At 38.2% G+C, this 26,453-nt stretch overlaps 1 protein-coding gene across 14 annotated transcripts in view; it reads left to right on the top strand.

Annotated features, from left to right (window-relative positions):
* The first annotated feature begins 2,106 nt into the window (after positions 1 to 2,106).
* The window catches only part of FMR1 (FMRP translational regulator 1), a 37,366-nt gene continuing 13,019 nt past the window's right edge, over positions 2,107 to 26,453 (top strand). For 6 of the 14 annotated variants that reach the window (XM_032846625.1, XM_032846623.1, XM_032846618.1 and 3 more), the window contains exons 1-10: positions 2,108 to 2,249; positions 11,464 to 11,516; positions 14,810 to 14,903; positions 17,480 to 17,551; positions 17,831 to 17,979; positions 18,941 to 19,034; positions 19,121 to 19,237; positions 21,460 to 21,630; positions 21,725 to 21,803; positions 25,728 to 25,837. In XM_032846625.1, coding sequence (XP_032702516.1) covers positions 2,199 to 2,249; positions 11,464 to 11,516; positions 14,810 to 14,903; positions 17,480 to 17,551; positions 17,831 to 17,979; positions 18,941 to 19,034; positions 19,121 to 19,237; positions 21,460 to 21,630; positions 21,725 to 21,803; positions 25,728 to 25,837 — 990 coding nt within the window. In that variant the 5' untranslated portion in view covers positions 2,108 to 2,198. Of the gene's footprint in view, positions 2,250 to 11,463; positions 11,517 to 14,809; positions 14,904 to 17,479; positions 17,552 to 17,830; positions 17,980 to 18,940; positions 19,035 to 19,120; positions 19,238 to 21,459; positions 21,631 to 21,724; positions 21,804 to 25,727; positions 25,838 to 26,453 lie in introns of all 14 variants that reach the window. The other 8 variants (XM_032846619.1, XM_032846615.1, XM_032846616.1 and 5 more) reach the window with 2 other exon arrangements.

Here is a 26,453-nt window from a genome sequence, read left to right as displayed (position 1 = left end):
CTCAGTCAGCTAAGCATTTGACTCTTAATTTCAGATCAGGTCATCATCTCAGGGTCCTGGAATCAAGCCCTGCATCAGACTCCGTGCTCAGTGTGAAATCTGCTTGGGATTCTCTCTCTCCCTCTGTCCCTCCCCCTGCTCTCTCTCTCAAATAAATAAATCTTATTTTTTTGAAAAAGGAATCCATCTGATAACTCTAAGGAGAAGGGTAGTTCTGGAGAACCAGAAGTACATGTAGAGACAGGGAGGCACGAAAGTGAATCATAAGTTCAGGGAATCGCACCAGGTTTAGCGTGGCTTATAGAGGCTCTGAAGAGCTGATAATGTTTGAAGGCCTTGGGTGAACTGAACAACACCCTACCTGTGGGTGTTATAACCATTGTAATCAATCTGTTCTCTTTTAATACGTTGGCGTTAAAGAGCGGGCTCCGCTCCTATCCACCCTGTGGTGAGATTCTGTTTCAGCCATCCTGCAGTCTTCACATCTTGTGACTACCCTGGAAACCCTATTCCAACGGCTCATTTTTGTGTACTATGGCCTCAAGGAATGTGGCCCTTGATCCACTGCTTTAAAACTGGAGCTCCACTCCAGTAACACTGCTGCTCTGGACAGGAGTAGGGTGGGAAGGGAACTGGAGGCCCAAGCATGCCTCTAATTCTGGGGCACCTGCCTGGGGCAGTTCACCCCACCTCCACCAACTCTCCCTGGTCACGGTGCAGCTGGAGCCATTTCCCAGTTCTGACCGCCCCTCACCCACCCCAGACTGGGTCCTGTCCCACTATCATAGGTGTACCTAAATCTTCATTGTCCTTATCATAGTTGCAACCCCACATTTTTCTGATAATTTGATTCATGCCCATCTGTGCCTCTAGGTTCCAAGTTAGATGCTGGCAATCTTTTTCTTTTTACTCTTCACCTTACTCAAGCTTTCCAAAAGAAACCTAGCTCAAAGTGGATATAAGCACAGTGTTGAAAGAGGAATGAGAAAGAGCTGGGGTTTGTTGCACTGTGGCAGGTAAAGGGGGAGAGCTGCAAGGAAAACTGGTGCACTGGCCCCTGTAGATAAGTCACCTGACTGCTGCACACATGCCCACCCCACCCTCCTGTACAGGGTGGGCACACAGTAGGGGCAAAATATTAGGAAAATAAAATGTAAAGAAATTAACAAGTGTTTAAGACTTTTTTTTTTTTTAAATGTCAGGTATGAAACTGAATCGAGGGAAGGGAAGCACATGGGTCAGTACTGGGTCTGAGGGATAACTGACGTTTCCAGAGGTCCTGACACAATCCACTGCCCCTCAGAGGGCACAGTATGTATCCACAGGACAGCCCAAAATCTCTAGGGGAGGGGGTGGCATTACTCTCACCTTCTGCCTCTAAGAGTCACACCAGTCTGGGTCATCGTGGTTGCCACTGTTACTAGTTCAAAGTCATCTTCAATCTAATTCTTCACCTTTAGTCTTGTCCCCTACTCCACCTCCAGCTCAGACTCTGCCCCACTTAAAAAAAAACAAACCCTCCAACCCAAGCCAGCTCAGACTCGGATAAGTGAATACACTTGATCGCTACAGGAGGACCTTTCCCACGCCTGTACCTAACCTTCTACAGGAATAGACGCTCTGGCCCTTGCCAAGAGACCCGAAGCGGCGCGACCTCGGCCAGCCGGGCGACCTGTCACCGCCCTTCCCGCCTTCCCGCCCTCCACCGAGCCCGCGCACGCCGATCCCGCGCGCCTTACGTTGGGCCCGGCCCCCAGCCGGTTTCCCAGTAGCACGCATGCGCGCGCTCCTGGGCCCGCGGGGAGAAAGAGGGCGGGGCCGAGGGGGGGGCCAAGCCCGCGGGGGGGGAGGGGCGGTGTCGGTCACGTGACGCGGTTTCACTGTTTACACGCGGAGCGGCCAGAGCTTTCGGCCTCAGTCAGGCGCTCGGCTCCGTTTCGGTTTCACTTCCGGTGAGGGGCCGCCTCCGAGCGGGCGGTGAGCCGACGGCGAGCGCGGGTGGCGGCGGTGACGGCGGCGCCGCTGCCGGGGGGCGTGCGGGAGCGCGGCGGCGGCGGCGGCGGCGGCGGAGGAAGAGGCGGCGGCGGCGGCGGCGGCGGCGGCGGCGGCGGCGGCGGCGGCGGCGGCGGCTGGGCCTCTTGCGCCCGCAGCCCACCTCTCGGGGGCGGGCTCCCGGCGCGAGCTGGGCTTTCGAGAAGATGGAGGAGCTGGTGGTGGAAGTGCGGGGCTCCAATGGCGCTTTCTACAAGGTACTTGGCTCCAGGGCAGGCCCCATCTTCGCCCTTCTTTCCCTCCCCTTTTCTTCTCGGCCTCGGCGGGAGGCAGGCCCGGGGCCCTCTTCCCGAGCGCCGCGCCCGGGGGCCAGGGTGCGCTCGTTGGGATGTTGTTAGGGAGAGAAGGACCGGACTTAGGGCCTGTAGGAAGCCCCTCGAGCCCCGCTGCCTCTCCTTTGAGAGGCCCTGGCGCCTATTGGTATGAAAGCGGGCAAGGAGAAGAAGGTGTCCTCTCGGGAGTCGAGGGAGAGCTGGGGATGGGCAAGGGCCGGCGGCAGGTACAAGATCCGGCGGGAATGGACGGTATCCGCGCGAAGTGACGGCAACGGCTTCTTTCCCTTTCTTAAATATCCTCTCCCAGTGGGATCCAGGCCTGACGTGTGGGTAGTTGCTGAGTAGCGGGGGGCGCTTCCGTCGAGCCGCCTCCTGCCTTGCAGAGAGGGTTTGAGATCTCCTTTGGCTTCTCTTTTCCGGTCCAGCATTGGGACTTCGGAGAGCTCCACTGTTCTGGGCAAGGGGTGTGGAGAAAGAGTAGTAAGAAGCTGTAGTCAGTTCCGAATCACAATGGCAACTGATATTTAGTGGCCTCTCTCACTGAATTTCAGAAGAGATTTTAGATCCAAAAGTTTCAGGAAGACCCTGACATAACCGAGCAGTGCATTAGAGAAGTTCTTAACCTTAAATATTCACGGTCCCCCTCCCTTGTTATAAATGCGGCCAAATTCAGGAATACGGATGCTTCAGCATCTGAAAACGTTATAGCAACTGTGTTACTTAAGGAAAACGGTTTTAACTCTCCAAAGGCCTGAATATATGCCCTGAAACTTAAGGAAATTAGCGGAAAGTGCATCATTACTAGAGACTCTTAAATCGTGAGTGGAAATAATTGTTTTGTGCTCCAAGTACTTGACTGTCTTCTCTGAATGTGTAATGTTGCGGTGGACGGTATTGGATCTATAAGTTATCGCTTTCTCTTGAATGTTCCTCTGTAACTTCTGTAGGTAATATCCCACCTTAGTACAGTATTTGGACAATAGAAGATACACGTGGAAATTAGCTATTTCCGTTGTCCAACACAATTCTTAAATTTATTATAGCATAACTAAACGTTTCAAACGAGACTCATTTGACAAAGGGAAAATTAACAATTGACTTCATGTGTGTGTTTACCAATTCTATGGAGATATTTAGAGATCAACATATTCCATAAGTGTGTAAAATATGCAAACGGTTTCATACTTTTAGCTAAAAGAAAAAAACCTGCAACTATAAAAGGAAAAAAACCCAGCATTTATGTTCTTAAGTCTCACCAATATAAAATTGTTTCAGTAGACTGCAGGTAAAATTTTGGTTGCATTTATTTCAGTCATCCATAATAATTCCTGCTAGTTAGTGTAGAATAATTTGGTTCCTAGATGGGTAGTTTTGCTCGCTAGGTTGGTGGTGCTAACTGTAATAAATATAAGCAGAGGTTAAAGATTGAGCAATATTCTAATTTGTCTGTGATATTTGCTTAGATTGACACCCCTCTTAATGTCTTTCAGTGGAATTTGCCTGCTGTAAGAGGGCAAGTAACATATAGTGGTCTTGAAGGATTTATTGTTCTCTTCCAGCAACCTATGATTTGCTCTGGTGATTTTGCTTGCAAACTGATTGGAATAGAATAAGAAATGCCCCCTGTTTTTGCTATTAATCCCCCATTTTAGTTTTTTTTTAAACGAATTTGCTTGATTCGAAGATGAATAAAAAGAATGCATTGTCCCTTAGTTCTTTGAGGAGAAATGTGAAAATTGAAAATTGATCAATATGTATTTTTAAGGAAACTTCAAATGGTCTGTATTGGTAGAAAAATAGTTTTTATAATGAAAAGGTTTAAGTTTTTATAGGACTCATAGTATTGTTGTGAGCTATAAAGTAAAACAAAAAGTAAACTTGAGTTGCTTGTCCGGTAAAATCTGCAGAAAATATGGGAAATAGACCAATAAAAAATGAACTACTAGGAGAAATGTTCCATTTATGAAAGAAATAGGAACATGTTTCGTTAGAGTGATAGAAAAGCCTTTAAAAAACTCTACTCAAATGACTTGAGTATTAGTGAATTTGACTTTGATTTGCCTAACAGAACCACCATATTGCAAGGGATGATTCTCCATCTTCTGAGCACATGGTTCAAGTTTACAATATAAACTGGCTAGAGTATAGCTGGGCATGTTTGGATTCTACAGAACCATGAAACCTAAACCAAAGATCGGACGCCTCATTTCTGTTTTTCTCTCTGGTGTTTATTCTCTAAAACGTGAAAGTTAAATTTAGTTGTCAGAGCCACTACTTTTATGCTTAGCTATTTCTTTGACTTAGAAAAAGTTAGTTTTGTGTACAACTTAGAGTCTTATGTTATTTAAGACATGAAGACACTTGGATAAACTTCAAATCTTTACAAAACATTTCGTAAACACATAATGTTGAGATAAGTTCGTTTTTCTAAGGGCATCTGCCTGAAATAGTGTCATGTTTTGGGTTTTTGTTTGGTTGGTTGGTTTTGTTTTGGGGTGTGTGTGTGTGTTCTTTTGGGGGGGACTGAGTTTTGGTATATTGAGAATGGAAATGAATTTAACTTCAATTTTAAGTATAGAATATATGATTTTCTGATATGAATGTACTAGTATATCCTGGTCTTAGGTTTTGGGTAGCAGTATGAAAATTACTAAAGATGGATAAATCATGTGTTGGAAACATAAGATATAACACCTTCTTGTTTTCTGAAAATATAGTGACTGATACCCAATTCATTAATGCAATACGGTATGAATATGCTAAATTGTATTCTTATTTTTAGATTTTCATTTCATATATCTTATGTTTTTAAGTTTGGTATCTGAGGACAGACTTTAACATAGTGAGAAATATTATGGAACTAGCAGCTAACTATGAGAAAATGTACAATCAGGAAGAAATATTTTTAAGGAAGACATTGGTGGCCTAGCATGTCATGTTAGCTACATAGCCTGCTAGAAATCCGTGTTTTACCACAAATAAACTTGGAGAAGGCGTTATTCATGTTTTCTCTGAGGTCTCTAGATGTAACTTTGCATACAGGTGTTATGTATTTCAAGCAAGTGAATGATTCAGGTCAACCACATTTTTCTTTCTTCCCGAGTCTGACTTTTTAATGTTTGGTGTCTTTGTGGAAGCATCATTTTTCCCCTTTTGAACATGCATTTTCCAACTTCATGTTGACACATTCTGAAAACCTCCAAATGATTAATTAAATACAAAATTGAGTGATATAATAATTGGGTTTCTGTTTCCTGTCCACTGTGGGAATTTGCTTCATGAGATGACTACAGTCAAGAACACGGTAACTGTTAAGAGGTACTGAGAGCTTTTTAGGTGCCAGGCGCTATTCCAGACACTTGTACATCTGTGAATAATTTAATTCTCTACCACAATCCTGAGGTACTGTTGTTATTCCCATTTTATAGATGAGGATGAAGATTACAAAGAGGTTGGGTAAGCGGCTTACTACTAAGTGTCAGAGCTAGTAAGGGACCTCAGATCTAGGATTGAGATCAGATAGTCTGACTTCCTGAAATGATGAAAGTTAGCTTGAAGAAACGAACTGGATTTGATTTCCTGCCCATTTTTTTTTTATTTCATTGCAACCTTCAATTTTGTTTGTTTTTGTAACGCCTCCTTAGCATTCTTTAAGTACAGTTGCAAAGTGATGTTACCACTTTTTACTTTTGAAACAAAGATGTCAGGACATACTCAGTTTATGTATCAACTTCCTTTCTAGTAACTGTTGTAACTTGTTATTATTACTTGGTAATTCTTCATATGAATGCCCACTAAGGAAAGAGAAAGCTGGAAATCTCTGACCTTGCTATGAAATTTGCTTTAGTTACGTTGGAAGCACATAAGAACTGAAGTATTAAAAAGTTAGATGACATGCACACAGCAAAGTTCACACTGTTCTCTCTCTACCTGTGTGTTGTCTTTGTGTCAGGATGAATCAAAAAGCATGCATTTTTCTCAGAATTTGTGGTAAGTGCCCAAGTCAAGTATTCCTGGACCTGTACTGTGGTTGGAAGGGTTGTTGATGAGGTTAATTGAGGTTAATTGGGGTTTTCCCTTTCCATTTTCACTCCTTTATGTTGTTAGTGCCCACATACAAAGGTAACAAAGTGGTAACTCACTTTATATGTAAAGCCTTGGGTTTGCATTCTATACCCCTGTCCTCCAGAACTATGTGTTTTATTGAGGAGGGACTTTTTTGCAGTGTTCTACATTTTCTCTAAGGAGAATTATTGCCCTACATATATGTTGTCTTCAGTGATAATGTCGTAGTTGTTCTCAGTGGTGGTCAGGGCCTTACTTTGAAATTTTATCTATACAATAAGCACTCATGTGACCAGTGACTCATTTGTGAATTTACTAAGCTAAGGAGTGTGAGATTGAGGGTGAGGGTGAGTAAGAGTTCACCCAAATAAGGATGGACTTCTTAGTTTCATCAATCCTTGTAACGTAATGTTTGAATTGGATAACTCTAGTCATCACACATTTGGGTAAGTACAGTTTTGTAACTGCTTCTTTGATCTATTTGCCAGTAAGTTTGGGATCCTGTAATGACTTTTTGATTTCTTGCTTATTCCCCCGATGAGGAGCATGTATCTGTCTTTAGCACTGCACTTTAGCACCTTTTTCGAACCCCAGGGATTTTCATCACATTTTTTTCCTTCACAGAGTCTAAATAACCTTTCAGTATTTAGTATCTTTGAGGATACAGCCTTTTCTTTTTGTATCCCAATTTTTAAATCTTTTTTTAGTGTGCTTTTGTTAAGATGTAACTTTCTCAACTGCAAGACTATTTATGGTTCTGCCTCTTTTATAAAATACGCCCCTCTCTGCTTTACCTCTCATTTTATTTAGTGCCATCTATGTCTCAGGCGGGCATTGTAGCAGGTAATAGACATGTGTGATTTCATTACAACACCCTTAGAAGGCAGGTCCAATTCCCCCATATCCATTTGTTACTTGTATTTGAGGAGTCTGAGGCACAGAGACCACTTGGGGAATTGAGTCTCCCAGCTTATCTGGTAGAACCAAAATTTTGAGCCTACATCTCATTTACAGCAAAACTCTTAACTACGAGGTTTATGGACTCCTGTAAGATCCCTAGCTCTCATTCAGTGAGGTTCAGCTCCCTTTGCGCATTCTATTACTCAGTCTGCCTTCTTTGGTAACCTCTCAGGAGTCCCCTGAACCTGTCTTCTCCCCAGAGGATCACCACAAAACGTAGTTTTCCAGGTTGGTGGCTGGTGGGGTGGTAGTGCTCTGGGGTTGTCCAGGGCACAGAGGAGTGTGGGGCTGAGGGAGGGGTGGCCAAAGAACGGTTATTGGAGAAAATAGGAGCAGCAGAAAGATGGGACCCTTGTTGGAAGTGAATGACAGTTTAGTAAAAAGGCCTTAGAAGTCAAAAGAGGTATCCTTGGTATGAGCGCAGGGCAGAATCAACCAATAGTTTCTTTTATTTAGTGTGTTATAGCAGCAAGAAGGTATTACTTGCCTTCTGTATTTACTTAATATGCAAACAATGACTAAAAATGACTGATTTTGGAATAGTCATGTGAACATCCACATACAGATAAGCCTCATTAACTTGAAGGCCGTGGGCTAGTAGGCTGTGATGATTATCCAAACCGTTTCTGACACTCTACATCCGGAACTGCCTTGGAAGCCTTTGAAATCTTTTGTTGTTAATAGTCCCAACAGTTGCAGACTTTCCTCCTTTGAGGGAATATTTGATTTTAGGAACTAGGCAGATGTGGTGAATGAGTATGATTAAACTGTGCAATAACTTTGTGTCAAAGAGAGAAAAATAAAAATACAGCAATAAAGTAATGAGACTGACTTTTAGAATACTTTTAAGGTGGGTTTGAAAACAGTCCCCAACATTTGTAAATGTTTAATTAATTAATTAATTAGTTGATTAATTATAGAGGGAGAGAGAGAAAAAGAGAACCCTAAGCAGGCTCTATGCCTAGTGCAGAGCCCAAGGTGGGGCTGGATCTCACAACCCTGAGATCATGATCTGAGCCAAAACCAAAAGTCAGATCCTTAACCAACTGAGCCACCCAGGTGCCCCTGTAAATGTTTTAAATCCGTTATCCAATGGAATTTTCCGCAGTGTTGGAAAAGGTCTCTACCGGTGCCGTTCACTACAGTAGACACTAAGCTATGTGTGGCAGTTGAGCATCTGAAATGTAGCGAGTGTAAGCGGAAGACTGATTTTTAATTTAATTGTAATTACTTTAAATATAGTCACATATGACCAGTGGCTGCTATGGTAGACAGGATAGTTTTAGACAAGGGCAATAGTACTGGAAAAGATGCCTGATTAAGTGAGAACAGTTCCTCACTCAGCTATAACAAGGTTCTCTTAACTGACTAGAGGACTTAACATTTTCAGTGTAATATACAGTATGGAGCTAATGTTAATTACAGCCAAGTCATACAAACATAAAACTTCAGACAAGAATGAAAACAGAAGCAGTGGGCCTTCTTGGTAAAGAATGGATCACCTCCTAATAGGAGGTTCATCTTGATTTTCATCCTTGATGGACTGACTCCCTTCCCCCACAAGCAGATAATGTTAATTTGGTATTAGCTACCAAGTAAAGAGAAGGGAAAAATGGGGTGGGGAGTCCTATTATTCCCATTTTTCATAATTTGGGGGGCTTTATAAAACTAAGAGTAACCAATTCCTGTAACTTTAACTCAAAACCAAGCCTTTCTGTTGGTGAAGTAATAGGAAAACGACCCCTTAAAGTCTTGGGCCATGCACCGTTATGAAATCTAGTATATTCTAAAACATCATGGTTGGTATTAAGCTAGAGTTTTCAAAAGCTGCTGTAGAAAGTAGTCATGATTTAAATACAGCTGAGGAAAAATAAGGGAAGGTGGTGGGAAGAAAATATTAACTCCCCCCAAACCAACATCTATAGAAATATATACACATATTTAACTTAGAAATAATAATTTAGCTGTGCTGGGCATAGCAGAACACTTGGATTCCATTATAGTCCACCTTGATCTTATAAGGAAACTTCTTTTTTTAGCATAGCTTTTCTTTTGTTCTTTTAAGCATAATTGCAGAAGATTGATGTGTCTGTTTATGTAGTTTCTATATAAATGTTTTCTAGGGCCCTGCCTCACCTGATTATTTTTCTTAAGAGCAGCTAATTAATATTTGACTGATAAGTTTTAATTTTATAGTTGAAGAAGTTTAAGGGTTTTTTAAAATCCTTTCACTTCAAGCCTTTCAAGATGTTTACCAAGACTTTTGCATTGGATCGATTGTTTATAGTTCTAGCTCTTACTTTTTGGTCTTATGCATTTTCAGTTGATTTTTGTATATGGTCTGAGATAAGGATCAAACATTTATTTTTTTGCACATGGATATGCAGTTGTCCCCGGGCACCATTTGATAAAAACACTGTTCTTTTTCACATTGAATTGTGTTGGCTTCTTTGTTCACAAATGATTTATTTCTACCATACCCTAAGCTGTTTCTCCAGGTCAGAGCCTTTGTTCCTTACCTCCCCACCCCTTAGGCCTGGTGGGCCTCCTGTATCCTCCACTCCCTTTTGTGTGGCTAATTCTTCCCCAGCCTTCAAAGTTTGATAAGGAAACTCACCTTCTTCACTTTCTCTTCCTTGATAAATGGAACATACATACCCCTCACACACATACAGTCTTTCCTCTAAGGATAGAATAGGAACCCCTTAGGCAATGGTTCATTTAATAACTACTCATTGAGTTCTTAGTAGTCACTCTGAAGTCCAACAGTAAAAAAAATAAGACCTTAGGAAACTTACTGTTAGTGGGGAAATGGTAATAATAATACAGTGGGGTAAGTTTATAATAGGGATAAGCACAGGATGTGCTATAAGAATGCAGAGGACGGAATTTAACCTAGTCTGGGTTTTCCCGTAGGTGCTGACATCTGAACTGAAACGTAAAGACTAGAGGTAGCTAGATGAAAAGAGGGGAAGGACAATGGGAACGAGGAACAGCATTTAGGGAGAGAGGCCCAAGTAGTTTAGCACTGCTGGATCCCTGCCTCCAGGGATGTGAAAGATGAAGCTTGGAGAGGTGAGGGGTGGGGCCATGTCATAAAGGGCCTTTTACAGCCAGAAGAGAGCTTGGCCATAATCCCACAGGCAGGGAGAAACCAAGGAAGGAGAGAAACGTGTACAGAACAAATTTGAGTAAGAAGCTTAAATCTCTCAAGCCATTTTAAAATGAATTAAGATATAAAGCCTCTTGGGTTTCCTTATGTTTTATCCTACTCCTCTAATTGTCAAAACAAAAACAAAACCTCCTTTCCTGCACCTATTAAAAACTTAATTTTATAGAATTACGGACAGCATGCTGCTTAAAGAATTCTTGATAATTAGTTAGCTATTACTTTAGTTATGTCATTTTATAGAATTACGGACGGCATGCTGCTTAAAGAATTCTTGATAATTAGTTAGCTATTACTTTTGTTATGTCTTTCTGCAGATTACTAGCAATTGCGTCATCAGATTTAGAAGATTTAAACCTCTACTTTGTATTACTGTTTTTTTCCTCCCAAGTGCCTATGAGATTGAGCATTTAATTAAACTCTGGTAATTGGACATTTTAGTGGTATTAGCAGCATATTGTTAAGGAAAATTTAGTGTGCTTGTATATTCCTAAATTTGAGATTATACTTAGTCATTTACTGTGGTATTCTCCTAAAATTTTATCAAGGAGAGGAAGATAAGTTATAACAGATCTGTACTGATTGGCATGTGGCACATGGAACAAATTTCTTTGTTTTCAATAATTCTAGCCCTAAAGTGCACCTCCAGGTTTGTACTCAACACCTGCATTGTAATTTTCAATTATTTAGCCCTCTCACTCTTTCATTAGATGCTGAGCATTTTCTTTCACATTTCGTTTTAACTAATCCATATTCCCAGGGCCTTACACATAGTAGGTGGCCAGATACAGATGTGATCCATGAATGAGTCATCCTCACAAACTAACAAACTTTCATTTGAAGCTCCATTTTTTTCTTAAACAGGAATGTTTGGTATCTCTATAAAATTTAAATAAAAACATGATCTTTAAGCTTAGAAGTTAACCGGTGTTTTTCTTACAGGCATTTGTAAAGGATGTTCATGAAGATTCAATAACCGTTGCATTTGAAAACAAGTAAGTGTCTTGATATAATTTTAATGTTCAGGTTCTATACTACTTTATACTAATTGTTCTTTTTACTGGTTGAAAAAAATTCAAGTCTAGTTTGAGTCTTTTTCAGGAGTGGATCTTCATGTTACTGACAAGGAAGTTCCCGAAAAACTAAGTATTAAAACCAATGGAATGACTCTTCCCGCTAATGACCTTAGAGATCCCTGTCATTTAACCTTGATCCCTACATCCCAATCCCCTTGAGTGTGAAGAAAAAAACAGATTCTTCTGTATTAATAACTGAGAGTTTGGATAGAAATATTTGTAATTGTTACAAGATGAAAATGAATGGATTCATGGGTATTGGTAGAATTTATGTGCGTTTTATAATGTTAAATCTAAAATTGATGGTTTTAGTTGTCTAGTACCTTTTATCAGGAATAATCATATTTACTTATTAGCTTATTTTATATCTGCTTCATGTATTTATAATCAGTAATAGCAGTAACCAGTCTTTCGTGCTAGAAGAGTAAATAGAAATACTTATAGGCCTAGGAACATTAGCTATATGAAGACATCAGTGGTATAGATGTTAGTATTTTATCAGGAGAGACAAATCTGTCGACTAAATTTTTTGACTACTGATAAAGGCTATTTTCAGAATAGCCATTCAAGATGCTGAAGTACATATGAACTCCTTAGCCAAAGTGTCGATGTCATGATGTTAATATTATATTGAACTCTGAAGAATCGTCAACGATTATGTTTTGGATTTTGTGTACCAAGAGAATTTGATAGTATCCCAAAAGCAGGTTTCAAATCTAGAGAAAAGAAATAGTTTAGTTGCTTAGGGCTGGAGGGGGGATGGGGAGTCATAACTAAGGACATGGGATTGCCTTTTGAGGTGATGAAAATGTTCTAAAATTGACTGGTAATGGTTGCACCTATCTGTTAATATACTTAAAACCATTGAATTATACACAGACAAGTGGTTGGATTATATGGTACATGAGTTGTATCAGTAAATTTGTTGAAATATAATATCTGGCCCAGGCATACTGTAATTTGACTGTTAGCAGATACTTTTAGCTACCAAGAGGACAAAGTAGTAGTACTCTTGGATGCCTGCAACACATTTAGGGAACAGAGGTAAAAGGATTTAGAATACCCAACCCTGTTCTCAGCTCTAGACTAATCTCAGTCCAGAATATAAGCATGAATAATAGAATAACTTTTTATGAATGCATAGAGCCAAAGTTTCCAGAATTTGCCTCTGCTGGTTCAAGTATTCATGGATTTGCATGGTTATGTACTAGATAGCAACATCACACTTTGAACAGAAGAATCTTTGATAACTTGAGAGTAATTTTTTCCTTTGTAATTTACTCTTACCTGCTTGCTCCCATCACTAGATAAACACTGTTTCCCACATAGGAAGAGTTATCTTTATTTGCCACTCTTTTAATTTCTCCTGTACTCTTTAATCTAAAGTGTTAAGCAAACACTCATTTCCTCCATGCATTTAAGAATGTGTCTGCTTAATACACTGTCTTAATAAGATTAATTCTTTTTTTGTTTTCAGTCAGATTTCTACTATAAACCTAAAATTATTCTACATTTGGACCTCCTAATTCTCTTCTGTTCTGTAGCTACATAAAACTTTTTCTTCAAGATGTCATCCTGGGAATTTGAAACAAATGAACTGTTTTCCTTGTTTTCATGGAGTATATTTGAGATTCGACACTGGATTTGAGCACATCACTAGTGTATGATAGGTCTCTACCAAAGTGGTCTCTGCCCTTCCTTGGGTGTTTCCTTTTTGTTTTTCTGTTAAAAAAAAAAAAACTTATAGAACTTCAGACTGTATTTACCCTTTCTTTCCTTTCAGTCATAAAGCAATTCCTATTACTGTAACACCAGCTTATTTTAGATGCTATGTTTTTACCTCCCATATTTCACATTTTTGAGGAAAGAATTTGTATTTTCATCTCTGTACACTTAAGACTTAAAATAATTCTTCCTTTGGAACTCAGAAAATTACATTATGTATTATTATGTTTTCCAGTCACCTTTAAAAATGAATTTGTGACTTGTTAAAAGTTATTAATTTTCAGTAAATATAAAAAGGCTTTTGTGAAGTAAAGACAGTGTTTTCTAAAGCTTCATAGTTTTCAAATTGTGTAATTCAGAGAAAGGGTTCAGTCTAATATAAACCTAATAGATTTCCACAGATTCTGACTTAATTACCTACTCTCCTACCTTATATATGGCTCTTCTTAAAAAATTAAGGGTTTCTGGATGGATCGGTTGGTTAAGCATCTGACTCTTGCTTTCACCTCAAGTCATGATCTTGGGGTCCTGAGATTGAGCCCCGAGTCAAGCTCTGTATCAGTGGGGAATCTGCTTGAAATTCTTTCCCTCTTCCTCCCTGTTCATCCCTCCTCCACGTACACCCTCATGCTTGCTCTCAAATAAATAAATAAAATATTTCTTTAAAAAAATTAGCACTTAGTAGGATTTTACTAAAGAAAGCTCTTTGGGAACAAACCCAGAAGTGACTGCTTGAGCAGTTGAATCTGCCAGTGTTTTTGCAAAGTTTGTCTTTTAATATTTTATATCATTTTGCACATAAAAGAATAATTTGGTGTTTTTCAAAATTGTTCCATATCGTTTTAAATTTAAAAACATAGGCAACTTCCCAAACTCCTGTAGGCTGTCTCCATCAGGTTTCTATGGTTTAGCAGACCCCACCAGGTCATGCTGATCAGCAGCCAACTACCCGTGGCAAGAATTGACCACCTCGTGGGATCTAAAATTTAAAGGGGGAAAAGTGAGTTGTGAATTCCCGATGTGCTGGCTGCCCCATTTTGCTTGGGAATTAGAGGGCATTTAGAACCAGAATGTGGTTCAAATTCCTTTGCAAGTGGAAGTATGGTGATGATGTTACTAACACTTACTGATACTAACATTTAATTTAAGCATCAGAGGAAATTGCTGTTGTGACCTTGCATTTAGCACTCTTAGAGGTTGAAATTACTGAAAGAAAGACTTGTTTGGAAAATTGTAATGTTGATCTATTGTGTTTAGAGGAATATTCCAAATAGAACTACGAGGCCGCTATGCTGCATGCAGACTTTGTTGAAATGTTTCTACATTGCCATTACGCCCCACTCAGCAAAACACTAACTGTTTTAAAAGCATTTGCTTCTTTAAACTGGAAAAACAGAAGGTCACACTTAACCAAGAGTTGATGGCAGTGTGGTCACTGTTTCCATCAAACCAGAAAGCATGTTAATTATGTATTTGCTTATTTGCAGCTGGCAGCCAGAGAGGCAGATTCCCTTTCATGATGTGAGATTCCCACCACCTGTAGGTTATAATAAAGATATAAATGAAAGTGATGAAGTTGAGGTAAGTTTCCCCTGCCCTGAAGTTACTAAGCATTGAAGGAGGGAGCATTTAATTTGTGCCTTTTGTACTTGTTGTCTTTAACACTGCTTAAACTACCTTGAAAATTATAGCCATGATGGACGTGTGCTTTTGATTGAGCCATCTTAATAATGATCTGATATACTACACAATGCTTAAATGGGGCTGCCTGAGCAGCACTGAGAGTGCATCTTTGAAAGTCACTGCTAATTTCCTTTGCCTGCTAGGAAATTCCTTTTGCCTTTTCCTTCAATCTTTCAATCTTTATTTGAATAATGTATTGTTAGCTTACAAGTTTGTCTTCATTTTAAGCAAAATGGATTAGAAGAGTTAGTCTTAGAAAGAAGAAGAAATCATGCCTTGGGATAGAGCAGCATTCTAGAATTTCTTTAGCAACGAATCCTTCTGGTGTATTATTAAAAACCCATCTATGTGTTTTAACACAAACACATATTGGGAAAACCTCTTTTCACTGGGCATGCTGTGAGCCACCTGCCCATGTGCCATTGATGTCTTTGACCAAAATGTGTTGTAGAGATAAAACACAGTAACAGAAACATTGTGTTCATAATTCTCTAGCTACTGAAAATTGTTTTGGGACTTAAAGCACTTGGAGTCTGCTTTATGTTGTAGTTGGTCTGTGTAGTGTCCTCTCCTTCCTCCCCTTTCACACCATTTTAAGTTGCTTCTCTTCTTTCTCCACAGTGTCTTGTTAATAGTTGCAACATCATGAATATTTGCGGTATGAAGGAAGCAGCTAAGCAGACGTTTATATATAGATAGGGCAAAGCGCACTAGGTCCTTGAATTCTTATTTCCTGTGCTTGCTAGAGTACAGATGGTACAGTGAACCAGAAGAGTCCCCTGCCTTTGGTGAGGTCACGTTCTTGTCAGGGTATCTAACATTATGGCAGATGGAAGAAAAAAGTAAGAGGATGGAAGGTGATTAGGGGCTGGAGTACTATTCTAGAGAAATACTCAGGGAAGGTCTCTGAATGTCCAGGCCTGTGTTCTTCTGTCTTCTAAAGTGGAGTAGAATAAAGTACTATGTAATTACCAGAAATGTACTCAGTACCTACTAGGTATAAGGGACTGGGCTTGGTGTTGTGAGGGATCCTACTAGGAAACAAAAACATTGTCTACACTTAAGGACCTTTAGTTGTCCACTACCCTAGGAGACTACAAGCTTCCTGAAGGCAAGGACATTTGTTCTATGTTAGAAACGCTCTAATAATGTTGGGGTGGACAATGCAGATGTTTTTTCCAACTGACTCATATGACAGGTGGTAACCAATGAGATGCTGTTGCTAGAGTGGTCTTACTATATTGCCTCACAGTGATACATAACTGAGGTTATTGCTCTAGGTAGAGAGTTGAAAGGCCTGGGTGGTGGCAAGAGGGAAAGGTAGGTTAAATTAAGTTGTATTAGTCACTGTATTGTATAACCATTAACTTAGGTTGTAAAAAGGGACACAAGACACTGGGTCTTCTGGTGTGTATCAGGAATGCTCATAATAGTGATGGATTAAGGGAACTTTTCCCCCAACTTAATCATATGACATGTGGGGGACTGGTGAGGTCCTGTTGCTAGGACGACCTCACTGTATTACATAACAATTAACTGAGGTTATTTCTCTGGCTAGAGCAGAATTGAGAATAAGTTATAGGGAAAGAGAGAAAGGTAGGTTAAGCTATGTTTAGTCACTATGTAACTTCAATTGTAAAAGGGAGACAAGAATTGGAGCCTTGAGTTACTCATCAGCCTTAGGCTCTGAGCTCTCTCTCCTCTCCTCCCTGCTTTCTGTTTCTGAGTATTTCTGTCTGTCTCTCCATATATACTATGCCATCTCTTTTCCCATTATCCTTGATTTGCTGGTGTCTTCACAAAAGGTTCCATGCTGTACGTTGTAAGTGAGCTTTAACGTGGTCACCAGAGAGATCAGTTAGAAGAAATGATCCAGTGTGCGAGAGCAGGAAGGTTGTATCCAGAGGATTGCCACCCTAGAGTTGTCCATTTTAGTGGAGTGAGAAAGGGGACAGGAGACCAGGGAGTGACCAAGGATTTGTTCATTTAGGCACCAGGAGACATGAATGCCAGGGTGGTATCCTTAGTGGCTTTGAGTGGTCAGAAGCCCTCACCCATTTAGTGACCAGGCAGTAGGCCAGGTCAGTAACTTCCAATCAGTTATTTACCTACCAGAGTAAAACAGAAACAAGTTTATACAGTTTTAGATATATTTTCATAGTTGACAGAGTATCCAAGGCAAGTATGCCCAGGTTTTTGAGCAATCTGCTTTTCTTGAGCATTCATATGCAGAGGACTGATTATTATTGATCTGAAACAAAGAAAATAGGAAGGTGCTTTTGTTCAGGGCTCTCCCAGGTAATCAAGTAGTTTCTGATTATGTATCTGTAGTGTTGCAGTCTGCTTTAAGGCATACAGCATACGGGTTTGAAAGACACCTGGCTCATTTTAAGAATTTTCTTCAATGTCTGATAATCTATAGATTTTTGAATGATGCTAATTATGAAATAATCTATGTTGTAATTTTTGTGTAGGTTTATTCCAGAGCAAATGAAAAAGAGCCTTGCTGTTGGTGGTTAGCTAAAGTGAGGATGATAAAGGGTGAGGTAGGAAACTGCATATTTAAAAATTTTTGTACTGTTTGCCTTTTCTAAACCCAGGTATTACATTTCAGTGTGGATTTCTATTTTAAATTAATATCTGACTTGAGTCATTTTATTAAAATGTTTTTTCTACATGTTCAGTATGTTTTGTGTATTTTAGTTAATTGATCAAATAGAGTTTTTTCTTCCCTCTAGAGAACTTAAAAATAACTGTATAGGTATAGCTTATTGTTCTTAATTTAAAAACTATGACCAGGAATGACTTTTATCTATTTCTATCAGTTTTATGTGATAGAATATGCAGCATGTGATGCTACATACAATGAAATTGTCACAATTGAACGTCTACGATCGGTTAATCCCAACAAACCTGCCACGAAAGATACTTTCCATAAAATCAAACTGGATGTGCCAGAAGACTTAAGACAAATGTAAGTTAATATTGCAAGAAATGCTGAAAACTTAGAGGTGATGTGCAGTTAATTTAAAAGAATATAAATTTTAAAATAACACCAATTTTTAAATTCAATGAACTTTGGCAAAAATGGTTTGCAAAAGTGGTGCAGAAATAAACTTTGTTCATAGAATTTTGAAATTTTAAAAATGATTAGTGTAGATCTTAATATCCCCAGATAAATATGTAATGAGTAGAGTAAAGAAGCTTCCAAAGGTTGTCTCAATCTTATAATCCTTGGGCTGGAGTTATGCTTAAAGACTTTTTTAGGTGAGATTCCTTTTTAAAGGTTTCATCAGGGGGGTGTAATGAGTTTGATTTGGATGTGTCACACTTTAGATAAACATTAACTTGAAATTCAAAGTACATAGAAATCCTGCTTTTTCAAGTGATTACTTATGTGTGTAAATTTTTGTGCTTTCTGATTCATATACATTTCCTTCTTTCTCTTAAATTGGTCCACAGTTTTTCTGTAGAAAAGAAGCAGCAGAATAAAACTGGGTAACATGTAGTGATCCCTGAAAGTTTTCAACAGTTAAGAAAATTACTAATCATATGTACCTGAAATAAGGAAGCTTCAGAAGAGAGTGACTGTCCTATATAATGCCACCTTTGGTAGTCTAGGACCACTAGCCATCCCTTAAAAGCATAACTAGTTTTTTCGTTTCTCTGTAATCTCAGATGTTTGATTTGGCTGAGTATAACAGAGGTGGACAGCAAAGGAACCTTTCTCTGTAATCAAATACTTGAGTGGGCTAAAAGTATTTCAGGGATGTCCAGCAAAGGAACTAAACTTTTAAACAGAAGCAGCATTTTGTGTGTATCATGTTTAGTATGAATTCATACTTCTACTAAGTATAAGTCTCTGCATAGACTTAATGCCAGTAGTTCGCAACCATTCATCTTAATTTCACAGTGGATATTCTTTTTATTTCTAGGTGTGCCAAAGAATCGGCACATAAGGACTTTAAAAAGGCAGTTGGTGCCTTTTCTGTAACTTACGATCCAGAGAATTATCAGCTTGTCATTTTGGTGAGTGTTTTTGACTTGTCTCTTTTGATGTACTTCATTTGGAGTATTTAGTTTGATAATAATAGTGTTAATTTAAATATCTTTAGTCTATCAATGAAGTCACCTCGAAACGAGCACACATGTTAATTGACATGCACTTTCGGAGTCTGCGCACTAAGCTGTCTCTGATACTGAGAAATGAAGAAGCCAGTAAGCAGCTAGAGGTATGTGGCTTTCCCTAGTGCTGCTTGTAAGGCTATCTAGAGATGGTAACTGTGGAGTTTCAAAACTTGAATATGGGCAGGTTGTCCTTTATTTACTGTGTCTTAGCAATTCCCTATATTTTATATTTTGAAAAATTAAACTATATAGCACCTAGTCATACTAAAGTTTTTCATGGCTAAGGTTTCAGAATTAAGCAGCAGTTGATTATATTAAGGAACTTCTGGTCACCTCACTTTTTCTGGAAGTTCATCAAAGCTGTTAATAAAATGAGGCAATGCTTCTTCCATATAGCATGTTGTCATTTAAGTACTAGAGAGTATTTAAATATCTAATCATATTCCTTTCATTATGTATGTTTATCTCTGTTTAAAAGGGTATAGAACTTCTTCATTCTAATTGGTTGTCACTCTTTAAAACTCCTGTCTTCAGATTCCTGCCAGAGGCTATTTCCCTAACTTACTATTTCGTCTCTTCAGGTGCATTTTATCTACTTTTATTAATCTTCCAGTAATTTCCATCACCATACATTTATTTTCATTGTTAACTATCTAGTACTTCCATCCATAACCATAGAAACTAAATGGATTTTAATGTCCCAACTCAAAGGTATTACTGTCAGATTCCAGACTTCTTCATCATTATTCATTTCATAGAGGGAAAACACCATGCAGTTGAAATAATAAAGAAAAAAAAAGAGTTCCAAATTGCATATTAAGAGAGAAGGTAGTCAAGGCTATAGTCTCATAAAACCCTATGAAACTTGCCACCTTCCCACTTGATGTGTGATTGCTGAACTCTCAGCAAGAGAGAAGACACTCCTATTTCGTTTTGTTACTGTTTTCCTTATGGCCATGGAGGTCTGTTTAATTGGTTTTTACTCTCATTCTTTCTTGATGTCCCTATGTTCACACATTTGTGGTTTCTTTAGCAATTCTTTCATAACTTTCAGGCCAGAACAGCCTCCTTACTGTCATTGTGAGTAGTATGGAAAATATACTCATGCCTCTTCTTAAACATCTAATTCTTCTTAAATGATCTGTTATGGTACCTTTGGTTTACCATTTATCAGTGAATTATCAGTGAAAAGAATAAACCAGGTGAATGAACCAGGATTCAAAAAACAAGACTTCTTGAAAAGTCCTAGGAATATTTCATACATTTTGTTACTCTAATCTACAAAATGGCTATTAGACTTTTAAAAATTGTTTACAGTAGTTAACACTCATACATTCCAATTAGTAGGTATGTTGAAGACTGAGAAACTAGTGTGCATGCCTATCTTTCCTCACTACTAATATTAAAGAGATCCACATATTCAGATAAGAAATTTCCATTTTCAACATGAGCCACTAATATGTTTGGTTTTCATTTATGGCATGCTAGAACTAAACATTAAATTTTGATAATGCTGTTTAAAGAGAGAGCAATTATCCACAAGTTTGGGGTGTTGACTGTAACATATTTCAGTCATTACTGAATATTTGAAAGAATCCATCATACTTGTGGATCCAGATCACAGGGTCTTACAGACTCTCATATTAGGTTCCAGGTGCATATGCAAGATAAGTTGTAAATCTTTGGCATTCTGTAATCATTTGATTTCATGACTGCACCAACAATTTTTATGATTCCATTCCTCAGGTTGGGGAGGTGGGGGAAGGAAAGTATTTTAATATCACCACTTCGTCAGAGGGATGGATATCTAGACCACGATATCTAATGATAAGTTAAATAAATGGAGCGGTTTCCAGAAGAAAACTGAAAAAATGTATATGTACTAATATCCTTTAATAAAAATGAAGTGAATACAATTTTCTGTAAAGATGGTATTTAATTTTTTTTTTTTTTACTTAAATAACATTGAGTCTGTCAGATCCGGTGGGCTGGTTTTTATTTGGGAACCTTTGATCTGCTTCTTAATACTGCGGTATTGATGTCATTGGTTACCTACGGCAGCCTTGCAAATAGGTTTTTAAAAGTTACCTTGGAAAGTTGACAAGAAGCCCTTTCCTATTAACAAATACATCAGATGGTATAGACCTTCAGTAACCTAAAAAGTACTTGTGCTGTGGGAGGTGCTTTCTAAAACCTTTTAGTTTACAATTGAAACTAATTTATAGGCCCCTGATACATAGGGTCAAGATTATTTATATGGCTGACCTAAATACAGTTATCTTGATAGTTGATAAAGCATACTAATCAGACGTGCATTTCTCTTCAGAGTTCAAGGCAACTTGCCTCAAGGTTTCATGAACAATTTATCGTACGAGAAGATCTGATGGGTCTAGCTATTGGTACTCATGGTGCTAATATTCAGCAAGCTAGAAAAGTACCTGGGGTCACTGCTATTGATCTAGATGAAGACACCTGCACATTTCATATTTATGGAGAGGTAAATATTTTACTATGTAGTTTTTTTCTAAAATAACAAACAGTATTTCATATGGCTAATCTTTTATCTTAAATCTTTTCCCCTTTATTGTTAGGATCAGGATGCAGTGAAGAAGGCTAGAAGCTTTCTTGAATTTGCTGAAGATGTCATACAAGTTCCAAGGAACTTGGTCGGTGAGTCAGAAATTACTGTTGACATACACTACAAAAACACCAGTTAGGGAAATAGTTCAGTTATACTGCTAGAATTCCATGTTCACTCACTTGGAGAGTCATTTAATTGAAGCTTAATCTTTGAAATATGGTCTGTTGTTATAGTATACAGAAAATATTTGATAAATATGACACTCAAAAATTAGAAGGTATACAAAAGATACTGCTTTGCTAGTTCAAACCTGTTAGAGCCTGGAAGAATAAATTTTGTACAGCCTCTTCAGTGTGTAGTTTCTGTGTCTTAAAATTAAACATTTTTTCAAGGGACACCTGAGTGGCTTAGTGAGTTAGGCATCCAGCTCTTGATTTCGGCTCAGGTCATGATCTCAGCGTTGTGAGATCGAGGTCCCATGTCAGGCTCAATGCTCAGCGGGGAGTCTGCTTGTCTCCCCGTCTTTCTGTCTCCCCCACTCACGCCCCTGTGTGCTCTCTCTCTGTCGAATAAATAAATCTTTAGGGACGCCTGAGTGGTTCAGTCAGTTAAACATCCAAACTCTTGGTCTCAGCTCAGTTGGTGACCTTGGAGTTGTGGGATTGAGCCCTGCATTGGGCTCTGTGCGCTGTACAGAATCTGCTTGGGAATCTCTCCCTCTGCCCTTACCCCCTGTGTGTTCTCTCTCTCTCAAATAAATAAATAAATCTTTTTAAAAATCGATCTTAAACCATTTTTTTTTCAAAATGATATTTGAGGGCTTTATAATTTGAAGGATATTTGTATTTATTTGATCTCTCTGATGGGACTATAAAATGATAGCATTCTGAATTATCTCTGAATTGAGAATCTGAATGTAGGTTACTTAAATCTAATGAGTTGCAAAGATAAAAGTAACTCTGAATGTCTTTGGGGCTTTTTGCAACACCAATGGTAGTTCTTCACTTTGACTTTGAATACTTTTGTTTCATTGCTATCATCATCACAGGTACCAGCAAATACCAGAAACTCTCCACCAATATTCTCAAATGCTGAAGATCTCTTTAGCAGAACATACCAAGCCAGTTGCAGGTTTTGGTTTTGTTTTGTTTTGTTTTTTAATCAAGAACACTCCATATGACTTTATACATAAAATTGGGACATACTGCCTATACATTTTTAATTTACTGAACTTGAAATCACAACTGATTATAAGTGATGCATGCCCTTTGGAAAGTTTAAAGAACAAGAAAATAAGAACTTCCATGCATTTTGTTCTCATAGTTTCAGTCCTGCTTAGCCTGCTTTAAATTTTTGTCAGCATAGAATTAATAAACATCGTCCTATGCCATTAAAAACACTTGGAATAATATTTTTCTCTTGAATAAAATTAGTTCAAGGGTAAATACCAGTGAAATTAATGCAGAATTATTCATTCAGCTGTGTTGTACAGACAGCTAAAGAATGTGATGTTATTGAGGTAACTTGGACACAGTTTTATGTGTGTGTAGCACTGTCCTTATTACCTCAGGATAAGTGGGGTTTTGAATGATGCTTATTTTCCTTTTAGTTACAGTTTGCCAAGCAATTGTATAACTATATATATAATTGTATAACTATATATATAATTGTATAACTATAAAAATAGTTAGAAAAGTTATTTTAAAATTAGAAATTCTTATATAGCCAGTAGACAGTTTTTTCAGTAATTACCAAACAGAAACTTATGTGTTAGATTCATTCACTACAGTTCATTTGGGACATGGCATGATGCCTCTAGGGGAAAGTTCTTAGGTGTTGGAGTTGGAGTTGAATGTAGATTTCAGTCCCTACCTCTACTTTTTGGTAATTTGACCTTGTAACTGACTCCGCCCCCTTGAATTTTATTTTCCTTACCTACAAAAAATGTGAATAATAGTGTCCACCTCACAGAGTTGCCATGATAACTAAATAGGAAGATGTTGATAGAAAGGTTTAGATAAGCTCTGAACATAGTATGGGACTCTGTAAATGTTACTTCTCTTTTCTCTTCCTTATTTAGATCAATTCCATCCAGTTCAGTAGAGCAAAATTATAGTAAGCTCTCAGTTGGGATTTAGAAATAACCATGTGGTATATAGAATTGCATTATCTGTTATTAAAAATAGATTCTACCGCTGGTCATACCTAAAGAGAAGAGGGTTCCAGCAGTGACCTTTCACCAGAAAGCCTGCTTGAAGTACAATCAGCCTCGGTTTTCTTTTGTTTCTGGTGAATAAAATAAAGCAAGTCTGTTTTAGAGATTGGAATGTTGAGAGTTTTCAGAAAGCATTTTTGTATAAGAGAGTTGGCAGGGCACATCTTTAGGGAGATGTCTAATTAGTATTGCATGAGTTTTCTTTGAGTCCCACAGTATGATTTATGATCTCTTTATTTTTCACAAACTCTGTCTAGCACGTACATGGATTTATCATTCTTTTCTAAAATTTTGCTTGTTTTTCATCCACTTTGACAGTGAATTGGTTTAATTATTCAGTTAATTATAGTTGACACAATACTTAGGATAGTTAAGCTATTAACAGCAACATGTGCCAAGCTCAATTTTCTTTTTCCTGACTCATTGAGACCTTTTTTAAAATCACATTAATTCATGAAAATGTAAGTGTTATAGATTAAAAACAAACTGTGGGACAACACCGTGTAAAAACCTTTCTTCATTTGAAGATAGGAGTAGCAGAAATAATTGACAAAAGGACCTGCCTATATCAGGAGTCCTGATTTAATGTCCATTCTGTTTCCTGACCACTTAGCAGTCAGAAAAGGTTATAAGGGCGAATGAGGCTTTCTGATGTGGCTGGAGTGCCGGGGTAATCCTGATGAGAAGAACCACAAGTTCCTGTTGTGACGCTTTCCCTGGTTTCTTCTGTAGCATTGACTCAAAGCAAATTTTGGCTTCCAGATTTTTCCCCATCCCTACCTTAGAGGAGATACTGGGACAAGCACATGATGGTCTTGGCTGGTATAAGGATGCTTTTTGGTACCTTGGGAAGGCACTCAGAAGCCGATGTAATTCACATGTAGACTTCTGGAGCCAATAGTTCTTTTATTTGCAGGGTCTTGCTTTACACTAATGGATTATGATGGCTATGAAAGCAGTCATTTCCCAGTTAAAGGGTATGACTGAGTTTTCTAAAATGAGGGAAAGAATGCCTATTTATTACCAGTACTCAAAGTCTTTGGAGTTTTAACAGATGGTATTGAATAATAGTTAATCTTGAACTGTAGTTTTGAGTTTTTCATTGTAGTTTTGAGTTATCTTAATAAAATGTGATTTCTTAATCTTTTATTTTGTGGCTAATAAAAGATTAAGAAGTCACACTTCACCTTTTAATATACTGATACAATCTATGAGTGATACACAGGAGTAATATTATGTTAACACATTGGCCTGGAAAATGTGTACTTCTTTTAGATGTATGTACAGCTGCCTAAGTCCCTTTTAAACTTGGAGTATCTTTTATAAATGTGACATATAAAATTCTAAAAATATTTATCATGGGCAAAGAAGCAGATTTAAATCAGGTACAGACAGAACTAAAATTGCCAAATGAATAAGCAAATGTATTTTCTATTATCTGTCCTTTCCCTTATTTCTTTTCATAGAACTTTGCAGAAAGAGTGATATATACCACTGTACCAGTAAGTTTCAAGTAGACCCTTTTAGGCAAAATAAGAGCCCATCTTCAAACTTCCTTAAAAATTCAAAATTATCCCATCAATTCATGAGATTTAAATACCTCTGATACTTGACCAAAGTAGTTTAAACAGTGACAGACAACCTAATAAACAGAAAGCCTGTTTAACTCTGTCTTTTTGAAAAGAGTTTCTGTTTTGGTTTTGAAATCTAACGTTTTATGTGATAGTTTAGAGTGGGGTACGCTTACTGGTTTGAGATAGATGTTTTTAAAACCAAACATGAATTACTCATTTCTTAGGCAAAGTAATAGGAAAAAATGGAAAACTGATTCAGGAAATTGTGGACAAGTCGGGAGTTGTGAGGGTGAGAATTGAAGCCGAAAATGAGAAAAGTGTTCCACAAGAAGAGGTATGTTATAGTGCATGTGTTTCTGGTTTGTCTGATAAAAGTTTCTGACTGTTTTTTTTTTTCAATGTGTTAATTTAGAGGCCTCTATAGTATAGTATGCACATGCTAGGAATACAAAAATTCTGACAGTCATGCTAGTCATTGTTGTAGCTGGAGAGTGACTTGGGACTAGTCACTTGAATGCCTTCAAATCTTTCTCAGTCTTAAACGGATGGTCATAAATTCTAAAAAGAGTATAAGGCACTTTTCAAATATAACTTTGATGTTGCTGACAGAGACCAAGTTGGGACACTAATCAGGTTTTCTGGCTTTTATCCTTTGTCTTTTTTAGATTGTGTGTATGTGTGTTTATTTTCTGTTCTTTACGTTTTTATCTGGGCACAATAATCTCTTCCCAGTCATTAAATTTTATAACCCTCACTTTCATCTTCATGAATATATGGTTTTTGGTAGCAACCTTTAAAGTATTTATGTGGGTTGTGGGAGGTAAGGGTGTGCTTTTCTGTACAACGATACTGTTTAAAATAAAATCCCCCCAAATTCATATTATTCAGTGCAAAAAAATCCATACGAAGCCCATGGGTTTTCAGTGGCACCTGACTCTTCAGCTGGTCAT

The sequence above is a fragment of the Lontra canadensis genome, unplaced genomic scaffold (genome assembly GCF_010015895.1).
Source record: "Lontra canadensis isolate GAN:19392208 unplaced genomic scaffold, GSC_riverotter_1.0 scaffold178, whole genome shotgun sequence".
Lineage (NCBI taxonomy): Eukaryota > Metazoa > Chordata > Mammalia > Carnivora > Mustelidae > Lontra > Lontra canadensis.
Note: the sequence above shows the minus strand (reverse complement) of the source record. Positions and strands in the feature narration are given on the sequence as shown.